The following is a 16,452-nucleotide window of genomic DNA, read 5'->3' as shown; positions in this document are numbered from 1 at the left end:
TTCTTGACCATCTTTGTATTCCTGGATTAATGGTGTACTTCTTACTCTAAGGATTCAACATGATCATATGTAGTTTTCTAGTTCCACCATAGTGTGAAGGTATTCCCTTAAATCCAGTTCTGAGCAAAGAAATTAAAGGCCACATCATTACCCATTAATGCATGTGGGTAGTAAACTTGCTATTTCCTAGTGTTGGCAAGAATGTCCACCTGTTGAGTTAAGCACTTTAAACATTCAATGAGACCCCTAGTTCTTCCCAGTGTGCGGAGGTTCTAATACCTAGAAATGAATATAATTGACATAGACTCCATTCACTTATATTAAACTCTTGTTGCCCCACCACCCCTGCATTTAGGAGAAGTTTTATGCTTTGGATATTTGACTTCTTCAGTTCCATAGAGGAATCAAGTCTTACTAGCATTTCTTTTCCACTAACAGATTTTTAACTAATTTTTTTGGCCAATTTTCTTCTATTTTCACAAAAGGAGCTGGTGGCTGGTCTCCACTTGTGTCAAACAAATACCAGTGGTTACAGATTGACCTCGGAGAGAGAATGGAGATCACTGCCGTGGCCACCCAAGGCGGATATGGGAGCTCCAACTGGGTGACCAGCTACCTCCTGATGTTCAGCGACAGCGGCAGGAACTGGAAACAGTATCGACAGGAGGACAGCATCTGGGTATGTGTCTCCACAGAACGCATAGTCTCTCAGGAAAAGAGTGCAGTCACCCCCAGAAACAGAATCTTTAGAATTACTTAGAAAATATTTTTCAAGAGAAAATACAGTAATATTTATTTTCTAATACATTTTATGATCTAACTTGTGAAACTACTGAATTTAAATTTATTTCACAGAGTCCTCAGAAATTGAAAAAAATCTGATTAGTCCACTAAATAGTGTGAAAGTCTAAGAAATAAAACATGTATAAAAATATTTGTTTTTCTCAATAATATAGTAGTTTTGTACTTTTTTAAAGGTTGGTCAAAAGAATTTATCTCTTTTATTTTCTCTGATGACGCTGAGATTTCTGAATTAAATCACACCCCCATCCCCAGTATATGGAGGTTTTTATAGATAATATTGGAGTATTTATAATATGTATATTATAAATATACACATACACACACATACATATATATGATTTATATATGAACCATTCTCTAGTGATTTTAAAGTGGGTAAGTATGTAAAGTGATATGTTTTGTGGACAGTGGCACAGTTCCTATAAGAGAGAGATGGACAAGGAGGCAGTGTGTAAAAATGTGGGTGGTATTTATAGTTGACTGATTGTATATAAATGCCTGGTGGAAGAGGAAGCTAAAGGAAGTTTGCTTGATGGTGAAGCAAGGACTTCTTTGTTGGTGTATAAAAGTCTTAATATGGATCTTACATTGGATAGGGACAACATATAGCAATCAAAGAACTATATTTTCTCCCTCTGGCTGAGCTGCCAGAACCAGAGAAAATGAGTAACTTAATGAAGCATCATTCTTAGCACACAGATAATTTGGAAACCTATTTGGGCACAGAATGATAATTTTCTTTGATCAGTCAACTGCCTTTCTTTTGAAACTTCCTAGAACTCCTTTATACATTATAAATGCGCTGAAGAAATGGACTATGATTCACTCACCTTTGTATCTCTGAAGCACTTGGTGGCCATTCCTTGCATTTTATTGATGTAAATTGAATTGAGAACTAGCCCTGTTCTTTCTCTAGAGAGAACGACAGTCAGGCTGGAAGAAGTTGCTTATTAGCATTTTTGAGAAAAGCTGCCTTTAAAACCAAAGCAGGTTGAAGTTGTGTATAAGAGCGAGAATAACTGGATATTATGGTTGAATTAATTCCATGAAAACCATTCAAACTAGGGGTAAAATAAACAGCAATTATGAACCAATAACAATGAAAGCTTAATGAGGTATTTATTTTAACTAGGAGTTTGAATAGTTTTTTTATTCTTTTTCTAAATTGAGCATTGGATTTTAAACTAGATAAGGAGTGGCAAAAACATGCTAATATTTAGCTGTGTTAAGTAAAATGTATGTTTTGACATTTTTAAAGATGGTAGATGAACCATGAAAATTGTTTTGCCATTCCTCAAGCTTGGGAAATGCCAAACTGAGACAGTGCCATTTGCCTTTTTTGGTTACTCCTATTAAAGGTGAGGTGCTGTGGATGAAGTTGTGGCACAAATAATACCCTTACCTAATCCAAACCAAGCGATGTAAAGACAAATGGCATCTATCACAATTACCGGTCAAGGTAATATTTTTTAGTACGTGCTGTCTTCACCTTTTGAGTGTGAGCACCCTGAAAATAGAGACTGTACCTTCTAACCGTTCATCTCAGCATCATTTCCCAAGTCCTACCTGTACCTGGCATGTTGCAGGAAAATACTGTATGCTTTGTTGGATGAATGCATGAAGGAATGAATGAGTGAATGATGAATAAGTGAAATACATTTTTTTGTAGTTCTTTTATGATCACAGTAACTAAAAGTGACTCCTCCTTTTAGTACATTTACATTGTACCAGTTGAATAAATTTAGAGTTAGGATGGTACATTTCTCTCTCCCCTATAAATTATGAACTTTTTATTTATGAGGGAGGGTTTATCTTTCTCCTCTGGCCTTTTTCTGGCCTTCATCACCCACTGTGGCACATGATTTTTGTTGAAAATCATGGAAATTAAGACTTGGTAAATCAGTTACCATGACCACACATGGAAAAAAATGAATGAATGTATTTGAATACATTGATCTCCTAACGTGTGCTTAACCTTGTGCAAAATTCTGGGAGGTATTAAAAGAACTCATGTTAATGTCAGGAAAGATAAAGCACATCAGAGCAAATAAAAAATGATTCAGAGGAGTGTGCAAGTATGAGGTACAAACTTCTAGAGGTTTGGAAATTGGCATAATAGGGAGATCACTGGGACTGAATTTGTCAGAAAAGCAGGGTTTACTTTGGTATTGAAAGAAGCATTATGACTTAGATTATGGAAGGATCAAGGAAACTGTTCCATGAAGCTAGACAAGTGTGAAAAAACCATGGACATTAGAGATATCCAGTTTCCCATGTACTAATCAGTGAGACTGCTGGTCCAAATGGACTGTCAGGTGTGGGAAGGTCTGGATAATACTTTTGGATGTGATAACGAAAACTTATGGATAGCTTTGAATGTCAAGATCAAAATTAAGACTTGGTAAATCAGTTACCATGACCACACATAAAATAGGTTAGGCTCTGGTGTAGATAGAACCACCCTAAATCCTCAGACCTTGGTGATTCTCTCTCTCTCTCTCTCTCTCTCTCTCTCTCTCTCTCTCTCTCTCTCTCTCTCTCTTGTTACTCTTCATCCCGGGTGGGTTGCCGAATTCTGTTCTCCTCCACACTCAGGCCTCACTCTGAGGGAAGCACACTTTGTGTGTGAACCTGCTGTTTGCCAAAGCAGGACAAATGCAACTTGGTGACATTCTTACCAGAATAACACAGATCACTTCGATTTGGATTTTCTATTTCAGGCAAAGAACACTTTTCAATTAATGTACATAGTAAGGAATGTAGCATTTTACAAATATGTATTTCCTAACTTCTTTTTCTTTTTTGTATTTTTTTTTGCCTAGTTTTTCTAGATATTATGGGAGCTATACAAATTAAACAGAACATGCCAATTTTCTTTAAGAGCTTCACAGTCTGCTCCAGATGATACAAATAAATTCACGAAAGAGACTTAGGAAACACATAAGGCATTACCCTAGTATGTGGTGGAAAGAGAAGAAGAGAAAACTGTTACAAATTTAGAAACAAATAAAATAAACCCATCAACATGGATTGAAATGCAGTGAGGATGCCTCTCCTTTGATCCCATTTCAAGCACTGGAGAAACAAAGACGTCTGTGTACCTGAAAGAATTAATAAAACACCTGCTGCTTCTTCCAGATAATCTTTAAAAAGAAGGGCAAAATATTGTATTAATTATCATACAAGTCATGTGTATGTTTCATAGAACTGTTAACTTGACAGTTACATGATATTTTAAAAATTACACCTTAAAATATTTCTTCAGCATAAAATTTATAGTTCAGTGCTCATCAGTATACTTTGTACCAATGGCTTTACCAGATGGCATATAAATATTTTCCAAAAACTTAGAAAATGCAAGCCACTAAAGTGTTGTTCTCAAATTGAAGACAGAATAAACTCCCTCACCATCTATGATCAAAAGACTTTTTAAAGTAAGTTTATTGTAAAGGATTGAAAAAGTAAATGTAAGGTATAATTTTCAGTCATCTAAGAACAATTGCTGAAATTTCATGAAACCAGCATCTTAGAAATTATCTTAAGTAGATCCACACGTGCAGGCACTTTATACCTTGAGGCCAAACTGTTTACATTCTCTCTGGTACAGGCACAGGATTCTATCACGCCGCAGACTGTAAGGACAAGGAATGGGATGGCCCCAATTTTTTGAATTATTTAAGGAAATATGATTGTTATGCACAGGAATAGTTTGCTTTTTTAGATAGATTTCAATTGTATCTGATTTTTCAAACAAAAAATCTTTAGCATATTTCTAAAGTTAGTATGATTTTGTTTTTTAATTAGAAGTGTCTGTCATTGAGTTTGGGTGGTGAAAGACATGAATCCCCTGTGACATAATCAATCGGATGGAAGTATCACCTGTCAGACGTTATTTATGTCAATACTATCACTTGAATGATTGACTTGTTAACTCTGTAAGCCACACAGGGCAGAAACACTGCCTACAAAGATTTAAACATGTGTTTGTCTCCAGTCAACCCACTGGGTGGTTTTAGCAGGAAACCAGAGGAGGCAGAAATATAGGTGGAGGTGTGCTGTGAGCTTGGTGCTCTCCCACCTTCCGAGATGCTTCTCTCGTAGCCCTGTCCCTGTGGTGAGCCCTTTGTTGAATGACCTCAGCTACAACAGTTATTTGTGGTGATTGATGTAAAGTACAATAGTACTAATGCCACGTACGTCACTCATCAAGTGTGTGGCACCTACCTATATAGTTTATGTTTAAAAAATTTGGCTCTCAAAAGAAATTTCAATCGTTGTACTGTTGATATTTGGCTCTGTTGACTAATGAGTTTGCCGACCACTGAGAGCATGCGTTAAGCTGCTTCTGCCTTCCCAGGGAATCTCCCATTTATATTTATATTTAACTATGAGTTCTCCACCTTTCTGAAAATGAAAATGATTAACCTACTATTATAAGGTTAAAGGTGGCTGCATTTGGGTTTTTAATGTGAAATCAATCATGAATCGAAACAGTTTACTAGGTATCTTCTCTGTCAAGTAGTGTGGTTTCTTTCACATTGTTGCATTTGTGCCCAGTTGATTACATATTATGTTAGTCCCTTCTCATAAACTTCTTTGGATACACATATGGGAACTTTATATTGATATATAATATACAACTAATATGTGAATGCCTATGAATTGTAGGTATACATTATAACTATAGGATAAATGGTTATGTTGCTCCACATTCTTCAAATTGATCTGTCTCTAAGCAAGCAACTTAAAAATTATTTGGAGTGAGTAGAGTTAGCAGTAAACTTGATTTGGTTCCTTCTTCAGACTTATATTCAAGATCATTCTCAAATCATCAACCAGAGAATAACATGTTTTAAAACCATTTTACAACTTGTGTCTCACATTTTACCATGTGACGGTTCAGCGACAACAACATCATCCCTCTTCTCTGTTCCTCTTGTCATTCCTGTGATGTGATGTCACTGATGTCTACTTGAGGCTTTCTCATTCCCCAGTCCCAGGAGGCTACATTTGTAGTTCTTCTCTCTTGGAAATAATTCTGTCCTTTGAAATGTTTCTTTATTGTTCTTTAAGACCTAGACAACTGGGTCTTCTAGGAAATGAATGCATTAGGCTCTCTTTCCTAGTTTTACATTTTAATTTCCAAACTTATCCAACATATTTTAATCAGAGAAGTGGATAGAAAAATATATAAAGCTAGAAAGCAGGAGATAAGATTTGGCATTAATACAATATAGTCCTTAAAAATTTAAGAGAATCTTTTTTTTAATATATTTTTTATTGATTAATATATTACATATGTGTGAGAATCTTACTATTTGTAATTTTTCTTAAATATTTTTTTAAATCCTCACCTGAGGATATATTTTTATTGAATTTTGGAGAGAGAAGAGAGAGAAGAATAGAGAGAGAGAGAGAGAGAGAGAGAGAGAGAGAGAGAGAGAGAGAGAAAGAGAGAAACATTATAGTGAGAGAAACATTAATTGGTTGGCCCTGCACATACCCCGATCAGAGATTGAACCTAAACTCACAAACTTTTGGTGTGTGGGATGACACTCTAACCAACTGAGCCACATGGGACAGGGCGAATCTTACTATTTTTAAAAAAGATAATTCAATAATGTGCTTAACATAAAGGTGAAATTTTAAAATCAGTAATTTATCTTCCTATAAATAATGAAATAGACAATATAAAAGGAATACATGCTTCACTTATAATAGAACCAAGAATGAATAAATATCAAGGAATAAACTTAAAAGTAAATGAAAAAGATATATGAAAATAATATTTAGGATATTAAGAACATAAAAGAGGACTTGATTAAATACAAGGACATAGCCGTTTGGAAATAGGAAAAAATACTATAAAGCTACTCATTTTAACATGTATTTGTCTCCAGTCAAATAACCCACTGGAAAGTTTTAGTACAATAACCAATAAAAGTGGAATCATTCCTAATTTCCCATATAAATAGTGTATATGAGAAAGTAGATAAGTTAGGAAAAATAACAGTGGTAAGAAGAATCTACATGTTAGGAAAATCTTCTAAATCTGTATTAATTAAAATATGATACTGGCACATGAAAATATTGTGGAAGGAACAAAATAGAAAATCCATTACTAAGTCCAAATACAATTAGGGATTTACCTACGATAGATATAGCATTGAAAATATGTAAATTAGTCAATATGGAACTTGGTAAGCTATAGCTTCTAGAAAAATAATAACATTTTTATAAAACATTTTTATATAAAAATAGATTTTAGATGATTTGAATGCTTAAAAACAATGCAGACATAGAAAAGTATTAAAAGAATACACAGGACAATGTATAGATAAAAATATAATATTGGAAGGGGCATGTCTTTCTAAGCAAGAGAACCAAACCCAGATGCCAAAGAGGAAAAGATGAAAAATTAGATAATATTGAGAAAATGCTAGGGAAAAAAGTAGCATAACAACATTAAAAGAAGGAGTATAAATTGAAAAATATTTTAGCCTATGTGATGGCAATGCCCACTTTGATTCACCAGCAGCGGTCTTAGACTAAGATCCATTTCAGACTGACTATGACTGATATTCATTCACCTGCAAGTTTATCTACACTAATAAAAGACAAACATGCAAACTGACCATACCTTTGCTATGCCTTAAGCCACACCCACCAGCCAATCCGAGCGACTATATGCAAATTAACCCAACTAAGATGGCGGTTGGCAGCCACGGAGCTGGAGCAAGCAGGAGCCTTGGTTGCTCCAGTGATGGAGGAAGCCAAGCTTCCCGCCTGCTGCGGCCAGCTCTGAGCTCCACTCAAGGCAACAAAGTTTCAATTATAGAAGATAAATAAACCCTAGATACCTGCTTTCAGCTGGCCATGGCCATTGAGCTGGACTGAGCAGGAGGCTTGGGTTGCCCCTGGTGATGAAGGAAGCCAAGCTTCCCGCCCGACCTGGCTGGCTCTGAGCTCCACTCAAGGCTACAAAGTTTCAATTATAGAAGGTAAATAAATCCCAGAATAAAAAAAAGAAAAGAAAAAAAGGAGAGGCTGGGAGCTTCCATTGCCGGGGGGCTTGGCCAGCCTGAAAACGGCCCTCAGCCCATCACCCAGGCTGGCCAAACCTCCATGAGGTGAGGGTCCTCACTGGGGGGGGGGGTGGCTTGACTAGCCTGCAAACAGCCATCAGCCCTGCACCCAGTCTGGCCAGGCATCCCAGTGGCGACCCCCACCCTGAAGGGGGTGTGACCAGCCTGTAAACACCCATCAGCCCCTCACCCAGGCTGGCCAGGCACCCCAGCGGGACCCCCAACCTGATCCAGGACACCCTTCAGGGCACATCAGCTGCCCCCACCAGTGCACCAGGCCTCTATCCTATATAATAAAAGGGTAATATGCAAATAGACCCTAACAGCAGAACGACTGGGAATGACTGGTTACTATGACACACACTGACCACCAGGGGGCAGATGCTCAATGCAGGAACTGTCCCCTGGTGGTCAGTGCGCTCCCACAGGGGGAACTCTGCTCAGCCACAAGCCAGGCTGATGGCTGCCAGCACAGAGGTGGTGGCGGGAGCCTCTACTGCCTCCTCAGCAGCACTAAGGATGTCCGACAGCAGCTTAGGTCTGTTCCCTGCTGGTAAGTGGACATCCCCCAAGGGCTGCCGGGCTGCCAGAGGGATGTCTGACTGCCAACTTTGGCCCGATCCCCCAGGGAACGGGCCTAAGCCAGCAGATGGACATCCTCCAAGGGGTCCCAGACTGTAAGAGGACATAGGCTGGGCTGAGGGACCCCCTGAGTGCACAAATTTTTGTGCACCAGGCCTCTAGTTTAGATATAAGAAGGATAAAGGTCAGGCAACAAACAGCATGTACAGCAACAGCATTCTGGATACTCAGTTCTTCTGAACAGCTTCTAAATATGCCAACACCTTGAATTGGGATAAACATGGTCACAACAGACAAGGCTGAGTGGGTGGGACTACCACAGATCAGTAGAGCCATCAGCTCTAGGGTCCTCCATACCTTGCAAATGATGTAACTCTTTGGAGATACGTGCCAACCCTGATCTCCAATGTACCTGCATCTTGTCAATCCCAAGTTACTTACTGATTACAGGGTATGTCTGTGGTTCCCAAATTTTACTGCACATTGTAATTCTGATTCCCAGGTAGCATCCAAGCCAATTAAAAAAATGTTCCTAGGTGATTTAAAGTATGGGAACAATTGGATTAATAAATAAATAAACTTGACAATCAAGTACAGATTCTTAGTTTGGTAGAAACATAATCCCCCGATGCCAATTCATCTTAGATCCAGTATACATTATTTGAGTTTATGTTGCAAGAAGGATTTGGCTAAAGATCTAGTCTAGGCAAAACAAAAGGCTATTCAATCTGATGTTAACTAACTCTGTCCTAATTTCTTTAGCATTTAAAGCTATGCGATAGCTATGTAAAGTTATTTAAATTTAAAATTTTATTAATAAAATGAAACAAAATTAAAAACAAAGTCTCTCAGTCATATTACTCACATTTTAAGTGCTCAGTAGCCAAATTAAGCTAGTGGTTACTGTATTAGCACACTCCTAGGACATACCCATCAGCACAGAAAATTCTATTAGTACATATACAAAGCATGTTTTTAAAGTAATATAAAAAATTGAATTGTATTTTGTTTAAAATATATACAGGCAGTACATAGAAAGGAAAACATTTAAATATGTACAATTGTTCAACCTTATTCAATATTGAAGAAATGAAAATTAAAACGAGTGTCAGGTAACACCTCCTGAAAGAATGAAACAAATGTGAATCTTGGCACTACAGTGACCTAAGTTTCCAAGTTGTATATAAAAAATTAACGTCTTTTATTTTAATGGTTTTGTATTAAATGTAATGGATGTTCTTAAAAAATTTTAACTACTGCATCAAAACCATGGTATTATGGATCCTACTGTTTAATAGGAAGAAGATAATAATGAATTTTAAAGAAAAGCATTTTTAAAACAAGAAGAAAGAACATTTACTAAATACTTCTTATATGCCAGGCACTATTCTACATGTATTATATATATTTATTCAATTAACTTTCACAACCCAGTGAATTAGGTACTGTGATGATGAGTAGTTTGTATTGAAGAAAACTGAGGGCTGGTGAGGTTATTTCCCAAGGCCATGTAGCTAAATGGGGCATGGTTTTGATCACCAAGAATCTAGCCTAAAAGTATTCCCTATGCAATATTTTCAAGTCTCATGTGCTATGAAATCAACATTTTGAAGGAGAACTCAAATGATTCAAGACTGGAAAACACTGCCATGGGCATGGTGAGAAAGGCACTTTCGAATTCTGCTGGTGGGAGAATACACAGGTCCAAACTCTTTAGAAGGTAATGCATGTTTTTAGTATATTAAAGGAAGGGAGTCCAAAACAATGTTGGTTAATGCTTGAAATCTATCCAAATATATAATTTACACCAAAAAGCAACTGGAACAACTCCAGGGTTTATCCTGCAAGTTCACTTGCACTCTACAAAGGAAACACATGCAAGGATTTTCATTGCCTATAATAGCAAAATAACATTGATCTAATACTCTGGCAGTAGCTCACTTGCTTAAGTATATTATAGTACTTCCTCATCAATGGAATATTTTTTTTCTTTTTCATTTTATTTCTATTTTTTAAAAAAACCTTTATTGTTGAAAGTATTACATATGTCCCCCTTTATCCCCCATTGACCCCTTCTAGGCTTCCCCAGCCCCGCTCCCTCCCCACAGACCTTCACCACCCTATTGTCTGTGTCCATGTATACAAGTTTTTGGTTGATCTCTTCCCACTCCCCTACCATCCCCCACCTTCCCTCTGAGATTCAATAGTCTGCTCCATGCTTCTGTGTCTCTGGATCTATTTTGTTCATGAGTTTATTTTGTTCACCAGATTCCACATGTGAGTGAGATCATGTGATACTTGTCTTTCTCTGACTGTCTTATTTCACTTTGGAATGATTTATGGCCATCAAAAACATGATAAGAACATATTTGCCATTTCTGAGTGAATTTGTAGTGAGCTGTCATTTGGTACTAAAGAATGAATCATAAGGAGTTAAGGGGAAGAGATGAGGGGCAATGGATAGAATATATGTTAATTTAATAAAAGCAAAGGTAAACATTAGGTTATATGAAATTTCTAATGGGATAAGAAACAATTGTTAATTAAAATGAGTGTCAGGTAACACTTTCTAAAAGCTAACAGAAGAGAATGGAGAGGAAATAGTCCAATTATTGCATTTTTAAGAAAATAGGTAATGGTTGTTTCCTGCTTGTTATATGACATTATCTTCTATCATTTATTGATAATAGAAAGTCTGTGGGAGTTATCAATATGAATCCTCATATATTTATTTTATTAGTAATTTAAAATATATATATTTATATTTATACAATGGTTGGGTGATCTTTGATCATTTTATGACAGAATAGAAAAACATCTTCATTCTGATAGTAAGTTGATCTTTGAGTCAGTGCCCAGTCAGAAAAGCAGAAACTACTCTGGGCATCTGAAACTGGGAAGTCATCATAGGAAATTGGATGCAGGTGATGGAAAAGCCGATCAGTCCAAGGTGTGGGGGAGGAAAGGGGAAGGGGAGGCAACTTAGAGCTTAGCAACAGCAAGAAGATGCTGTCACTCCAAGAGCTGGACTGATAATGAGAAGGTGGTGCTCTCAGAACTTAGAGGCTGACATTGTTCACTTAGTTCTAGGACCATGGCCGGGCCTGCCCAGTAGAGAATTATGGAAGCAAGGGGTGCCCATGGGGAGCTGGAGCCTTGTAAACAACAGCCCCTACCTAGCCGCTGCTCCTTGAAGCAGAGCAAAAGAAGGAGAAATATCCTGGCTCCGCCCTTCCTTTAACCCACCAATCTCTCTTTAGGGCCCAGCTGGAAGCTTGCTAACCCAGGAACCTCATCTATATCACTGAACCCTCCAGTGTCTCAGAACAGAACAGGGAAGCAAAGATATACATGGTTCTAAATGAAATAAGAAAATGACCAGTTGAGGCCTCAGAAGGCATGTTACTAAGGACAACTCACCTCTATGAGCTTCTTTTTATTTCACTTACAGAATGAGGGTGCAGGTAGAATCCAAGCACTTAGTGAGTGATCTCTCATTCCTTTTCAGTTGTAAAATTGCATGCTTCCCCATCAACTCACAAAGAATGTAGACCAATAATATTTTAATACTGAAGAAATTAAGATTTTAAGATAGTAAGTCCTGACGCTAAGTTTGTTATCTAGTGCCGCGTTTATAACATTTTATATTTAACTCTCTTCCCTTCTACTAATATTCATGAGTATGCAAAGCTGGCAAAATGGCATTTCAATATATTGAAAGAAGGGAATCCATGGTGAAGAGGGAACCATGGTTTAGGGTTATTTTTAAAAATACACCATTTACTCTAAGGCAGTAGAATGATGTTATCATTAATAAATTATGAATTCAATCCTTTGTTGTTTATCAAAACACTTACTGTAGTTCCAAGTATAGATTTGCTTTCTATGTGGGAAAGATAGCATTTGCTTTATTCCTCATCAAATATTTTGAAGATGAGTGCCAAGGTGCATTGCAGAGCACCAGGTAGAAGAATGTATGTGTGGGTTCATACATTTCTGTTGTTGCTTCTGGGATGAGGCTATGACACGCATTTGGTGTATAAAAACCAGCAGGCTACTATATTTTATTGAAATGTTTTGCTTGGCTGGCAGACCTGATGGCTCTGTCCAGCTCTACACCTGGCAGATTTTATTGACAGCTTCCTTGTGTTCCACAGCTCCAATCTCAGATGCTTAATCATCACTCTTAGGATATTCACCAAGTTTCCTCCTGGGTCGTACTCTTCATTTATCTGAGGCAGGCTTGCTAAGTATTCTTCAATGCATTGCTTCTAGCCAGGGACTTCCAACCACTTACTCTCCAGTCCCCCTCCCCCATCAATTTTCCAATATTCACCAACTTATATCTAGGGTCTTTATCTCCAAAGACATCTGCAATAGTGTTATTTCCAAGCAGTCTTTCTGGATTACTTTTCATGGTTTGTTATATATAACTTTAATTGACTGAATTTCAAACTCATTCATGTATTTTTCATTTTGTTTCACTCTACTTATGTGTTTTCCTTTAGTCCAAATTATATACATGACATAAATAAAAACCCAAATGCTGTTGGCTAAAATGCATAGTATGTGTACTGTCTCCGTTAAAAAGTTTAATCATTTCTTAATTAAGGTTATGAATTCCTAGTAGATAGGAACCATGCTTTCTATGCTTTAGAATAGATATTAATAATACCGTAAGAGTAAAAGGAAACACTTTTATGATTACTTCAAATCCAAAATGCAATAACCTGGTGATATGTGTGCTGCTTTACAATGCGGAGGTCTGTGTACGTCCTGAGATGAAGGCGTGCATCTGATATTTGGTATAAATTGTAAAAGAAAAACTCTTAGTCATAACAACCAGGACTTGAACCATATGGCGTTATCCATTCGTATTCCCAATTGCCTTTAGGGCTCATACCTCTAAGTTGGCATCATCTAAGATCTTCTCCCTCTATTGTTATCTGCGTGACTTACCCCTTTCAGAAATGTTCACAAAGGAAAATCCTTCGGGTGACTGAGAAGAGCCATGTTATAGAAACGATTCAAGTGTGAGGGCATTTGTCCAGAAGTGGCCGTGAGTATGAAGGGAGGAAAGAAAACACGAAACAGAAATACTAGGTAATCTTCCACAGAGCTGTGTCTATAAATCAGAGAGATGCAGTTCTAAAGAAATCATATTTGATTTGTATTCTGCAAATGAAATTTTTATTTGGCTTTGAACTCCTGTCTTCCGTTCTCCATTTCTTATTGTTATTATTAATCTCTCGTACTGAAAGGTTGTCTTCCTTTTGGAGCCTTGAACATTTTAAGTACTTAATAATAGGGCTCTTTTTCAATATGAGAGAGAGGAGAGAAAAATTGCTGGAGCAGGGAAAGAGGTCCTCAGGGAGCAATGGCTTTATTACAATATGTCAGAGTTTTCATGAGTTGGGGGTGGCCTGGGGAATATCATTTTCAGGGAAAAACTTGTATTTATTTTAGCAAGTTTGTGGAGAGTTGTAGAAAACTGTCCCAAGAGCTACAAAGCTATTATGGTAATAGTGGTTCCATCTCTACTCCCCAAATAACAAAAGGTTAAAAATATTATTTTACTATGCCACGTTGGAAATAACTTTTCTATCCTTAGATCAGAATAAACATGTGAGTTAATGAAGCTCACAGTGATATTGGTGATGTTTAAAAATCTGCGTGTCAAAGATGACGAGTAAATATAACGTTTACTGAAACATCTCTAAATTGCAAAGGAATTGGTCTGTCAGTCTCCTCTTTTTCATAAAATCAAATCCTTTGGACACATGTATACACAACATTGATTTCCATATGGGCTACTCTCACTTTCTTAGTTTGTACATTTAAATTCTTATCTTTTAGTATTTAATCTATCTGAGCTGAATAAAGTATATACTTGATTATAGCACAGTTTTTAAAAAAAGAAATTTTAACCAATAAGAAATTACATTTTGTGTGATTAGTACAGACGCACATTCATGAAAATATATTCCTTCGATTTCACCCTACTTTGAACATTGCATGGAGCTTCACACTGGAGTCATTTGTCCTGTGAGAAGCTGTGTGGCTTTTCATGGTGGACCACACCATAGAGCAATGGCTGCCTCTTACCTCTGCTCCAGGGCAAGTCCCTGTGAATCGGCCTCTCCTCTCTTCCCTTCCATTGAAACCCACCGTCCCCAGATTTCTGGATTGGAAACAGTAACGTGTTTGGATCTGATAATCTGGGGCAGGGGTAGCCAACACCATCAGCACACTGTCTTAATTTCTGTATGCCTGCTTTAGTGGCTTTCTGGAAACAATGGCCCTATTTCTCATATCTGAACCTAGAGTGATTTGATTAGTTGGAATGTTAAATCAGGTCCAGTTCAAAGTACCAGAGCTGTAGGACACAAAAAGACTAGAGACTGTGGATGGCAGGTAAGGATGTCATTTTTGTCATCAGGTAGCATGCCTTCAGATGCAGGCTCCTTCTCTTACAAGCTATGTGATTGTGGGCAAGTTGCTTTTACCTTCTCTGCAAAGTGGGCATGGCAATAATACATTTTTGAAAGAATGTGTGTGTGAAAATTAAATGCAGAAGAAAATGAGGAGGATGAGAAAGAGAAGGGAAAGAGACAGAGAGAAAAGGAGGGAGGAAGGAAGGAAAGAAAGCAGCTTTGCAGAATGAAATGCAAATAAAATACCTCGTGCAACATTAACAACAGATCTGATGTTATGAGCAATTCAGCTAACAGGTGCAACAGGTGAGAATAAGTGGCTGGCTGAATTTAGTGGGTTTTGGAAAGGCAGCATGATCAGGAGAAGGGGCGAGGAAATGGCAAATACTCTTCCCAGTAGTTTAGCTGTGTAGAGAAGGGGAATGGAATGGTGATAAAGAGACAGGGTTGAGTGTTGCATAGACAGATAGAGGATTTGTAAGTGGAGAGACTTGAGCAGGATTATAACTTGAGTGGTTAAGCCCTTGAGGTCCGGAGGTTGAACATGAAGGTGATTCCAGAGTAGGCGGTGGAGCAAGGGAATCCAGAGCACACTTGGCTTTTAAGAGAGGCATATCTTCTTATGAGAGTAGAATAAAAAAAGTAAAGATGGGTAGAACAGTTCCTTGATGTACAAAAGTTCCCATATTTACTGAGAACAAAGGGGGAGAATTGAGAATGGAGCCAGCTAGGAGAAGAATTCCAAAATAGCACTGAGAGGCCATCTTGGGCTGGAGACCATGAATGGGGCATCTGAGTGCCCTGTCGTTTCGCTTTCTCCAGCTGTAGGCAGCTGCCCATGTGCAGGAGCAGAGGACATAGATTCTTAGTTTGAACCAGGGATGCAATATTTAGGGACACTGTGGTGGGAGGACACGAGGACAAGGACACGTGTGGGCTGGCAAGAGCATAGAGGGAGGAAAGTACTATAGGGTTAACACCATGTAAGGGAGTGAAACCAAGGGGGTGCCAATGGAAGATTGCATCAGTCAGAGTTCCCCAGAGAAACAGAACCAAGAGGATGCATATGGATTTATTTTAAGGAATTAGCTCATGTGATTGTGGTGGTTTGGGAAGTTCAGAATCTACAGGATAGGTTGGAAGGCTGGAGACCCTTCAGTTTGAGTCAAAAGAAGTGTGTTGGAAGAATTCCCTCTTTTTCTGATGAGGCCAGTCTTTTCTCTAGTAAAGTCTTCAACTGATTAAATGAGGCCCACCTACATTATGAAGAATAATCTGCTCTCAATCTCATCTTAAAAAGTACCTTTAGAGAAACATTTATAATAATGTTTGACCAAATGTCTAGGTACCCTGGCTTAGCCAAATTGACACATAAAATTAACCATCACTGAGATGGAAGGAGCCAAAGAAGAGTGGAGCTACTAAGGCTGAAAAGCAAATAAGAGTGGGAGGACAGGAGTGAGGGAGCGGGAGAAATCTAGTGGTCTAGGATCAAAGAGTTTAATATAAGCATTTACAATTTCAGAGATGATACAATCACAGGAAAT

At 37.8% G+C, this 16,452-nt stretch overlaps 1 protein-coding gene across 1 annotated transcript in view; it reads left to right on the top strand.

Moving 5' to 3' along the window:
* The window catches only part of CNTNAP4 (contactin associated protein family member 4), a 246,084-nt gene that overhangs the window by 73,281 nt on the left and 156,351 nt on the right, over nucleotides 1-16,452 (top strand). Inside the window, exon 3 of the mRNA XM_059667397.1 lies at nucleotides 486-679. Coding sequence (XP_059523380.1) covers nucleotides 486-679 — 194 coding nt within the window. The remainder of the gene's footprint in view (nucleotides 1-485; nucleotides 680-16,452) is intronic.

The sequence above is a fragment of the Myotis daubentonii genome, chromosome 15, assembly GCF_963259705.1.
Source record: "Myotis daubentonii chromosome 15, mMyoDau2.1, whole genome shotgun sequence".
Taxonomy (NCBI): domain Eukaryota; kingdom Metazoa; phylum Chordata; class Mammalia; order Chiroptera; family Vespertilionidae; genus Myotis; species Myotis daubentonii.
Note: the sequence above shows the minus strand (reverse complement) of the source record. Positions and strands in the feature narration are given on the sequence as shown.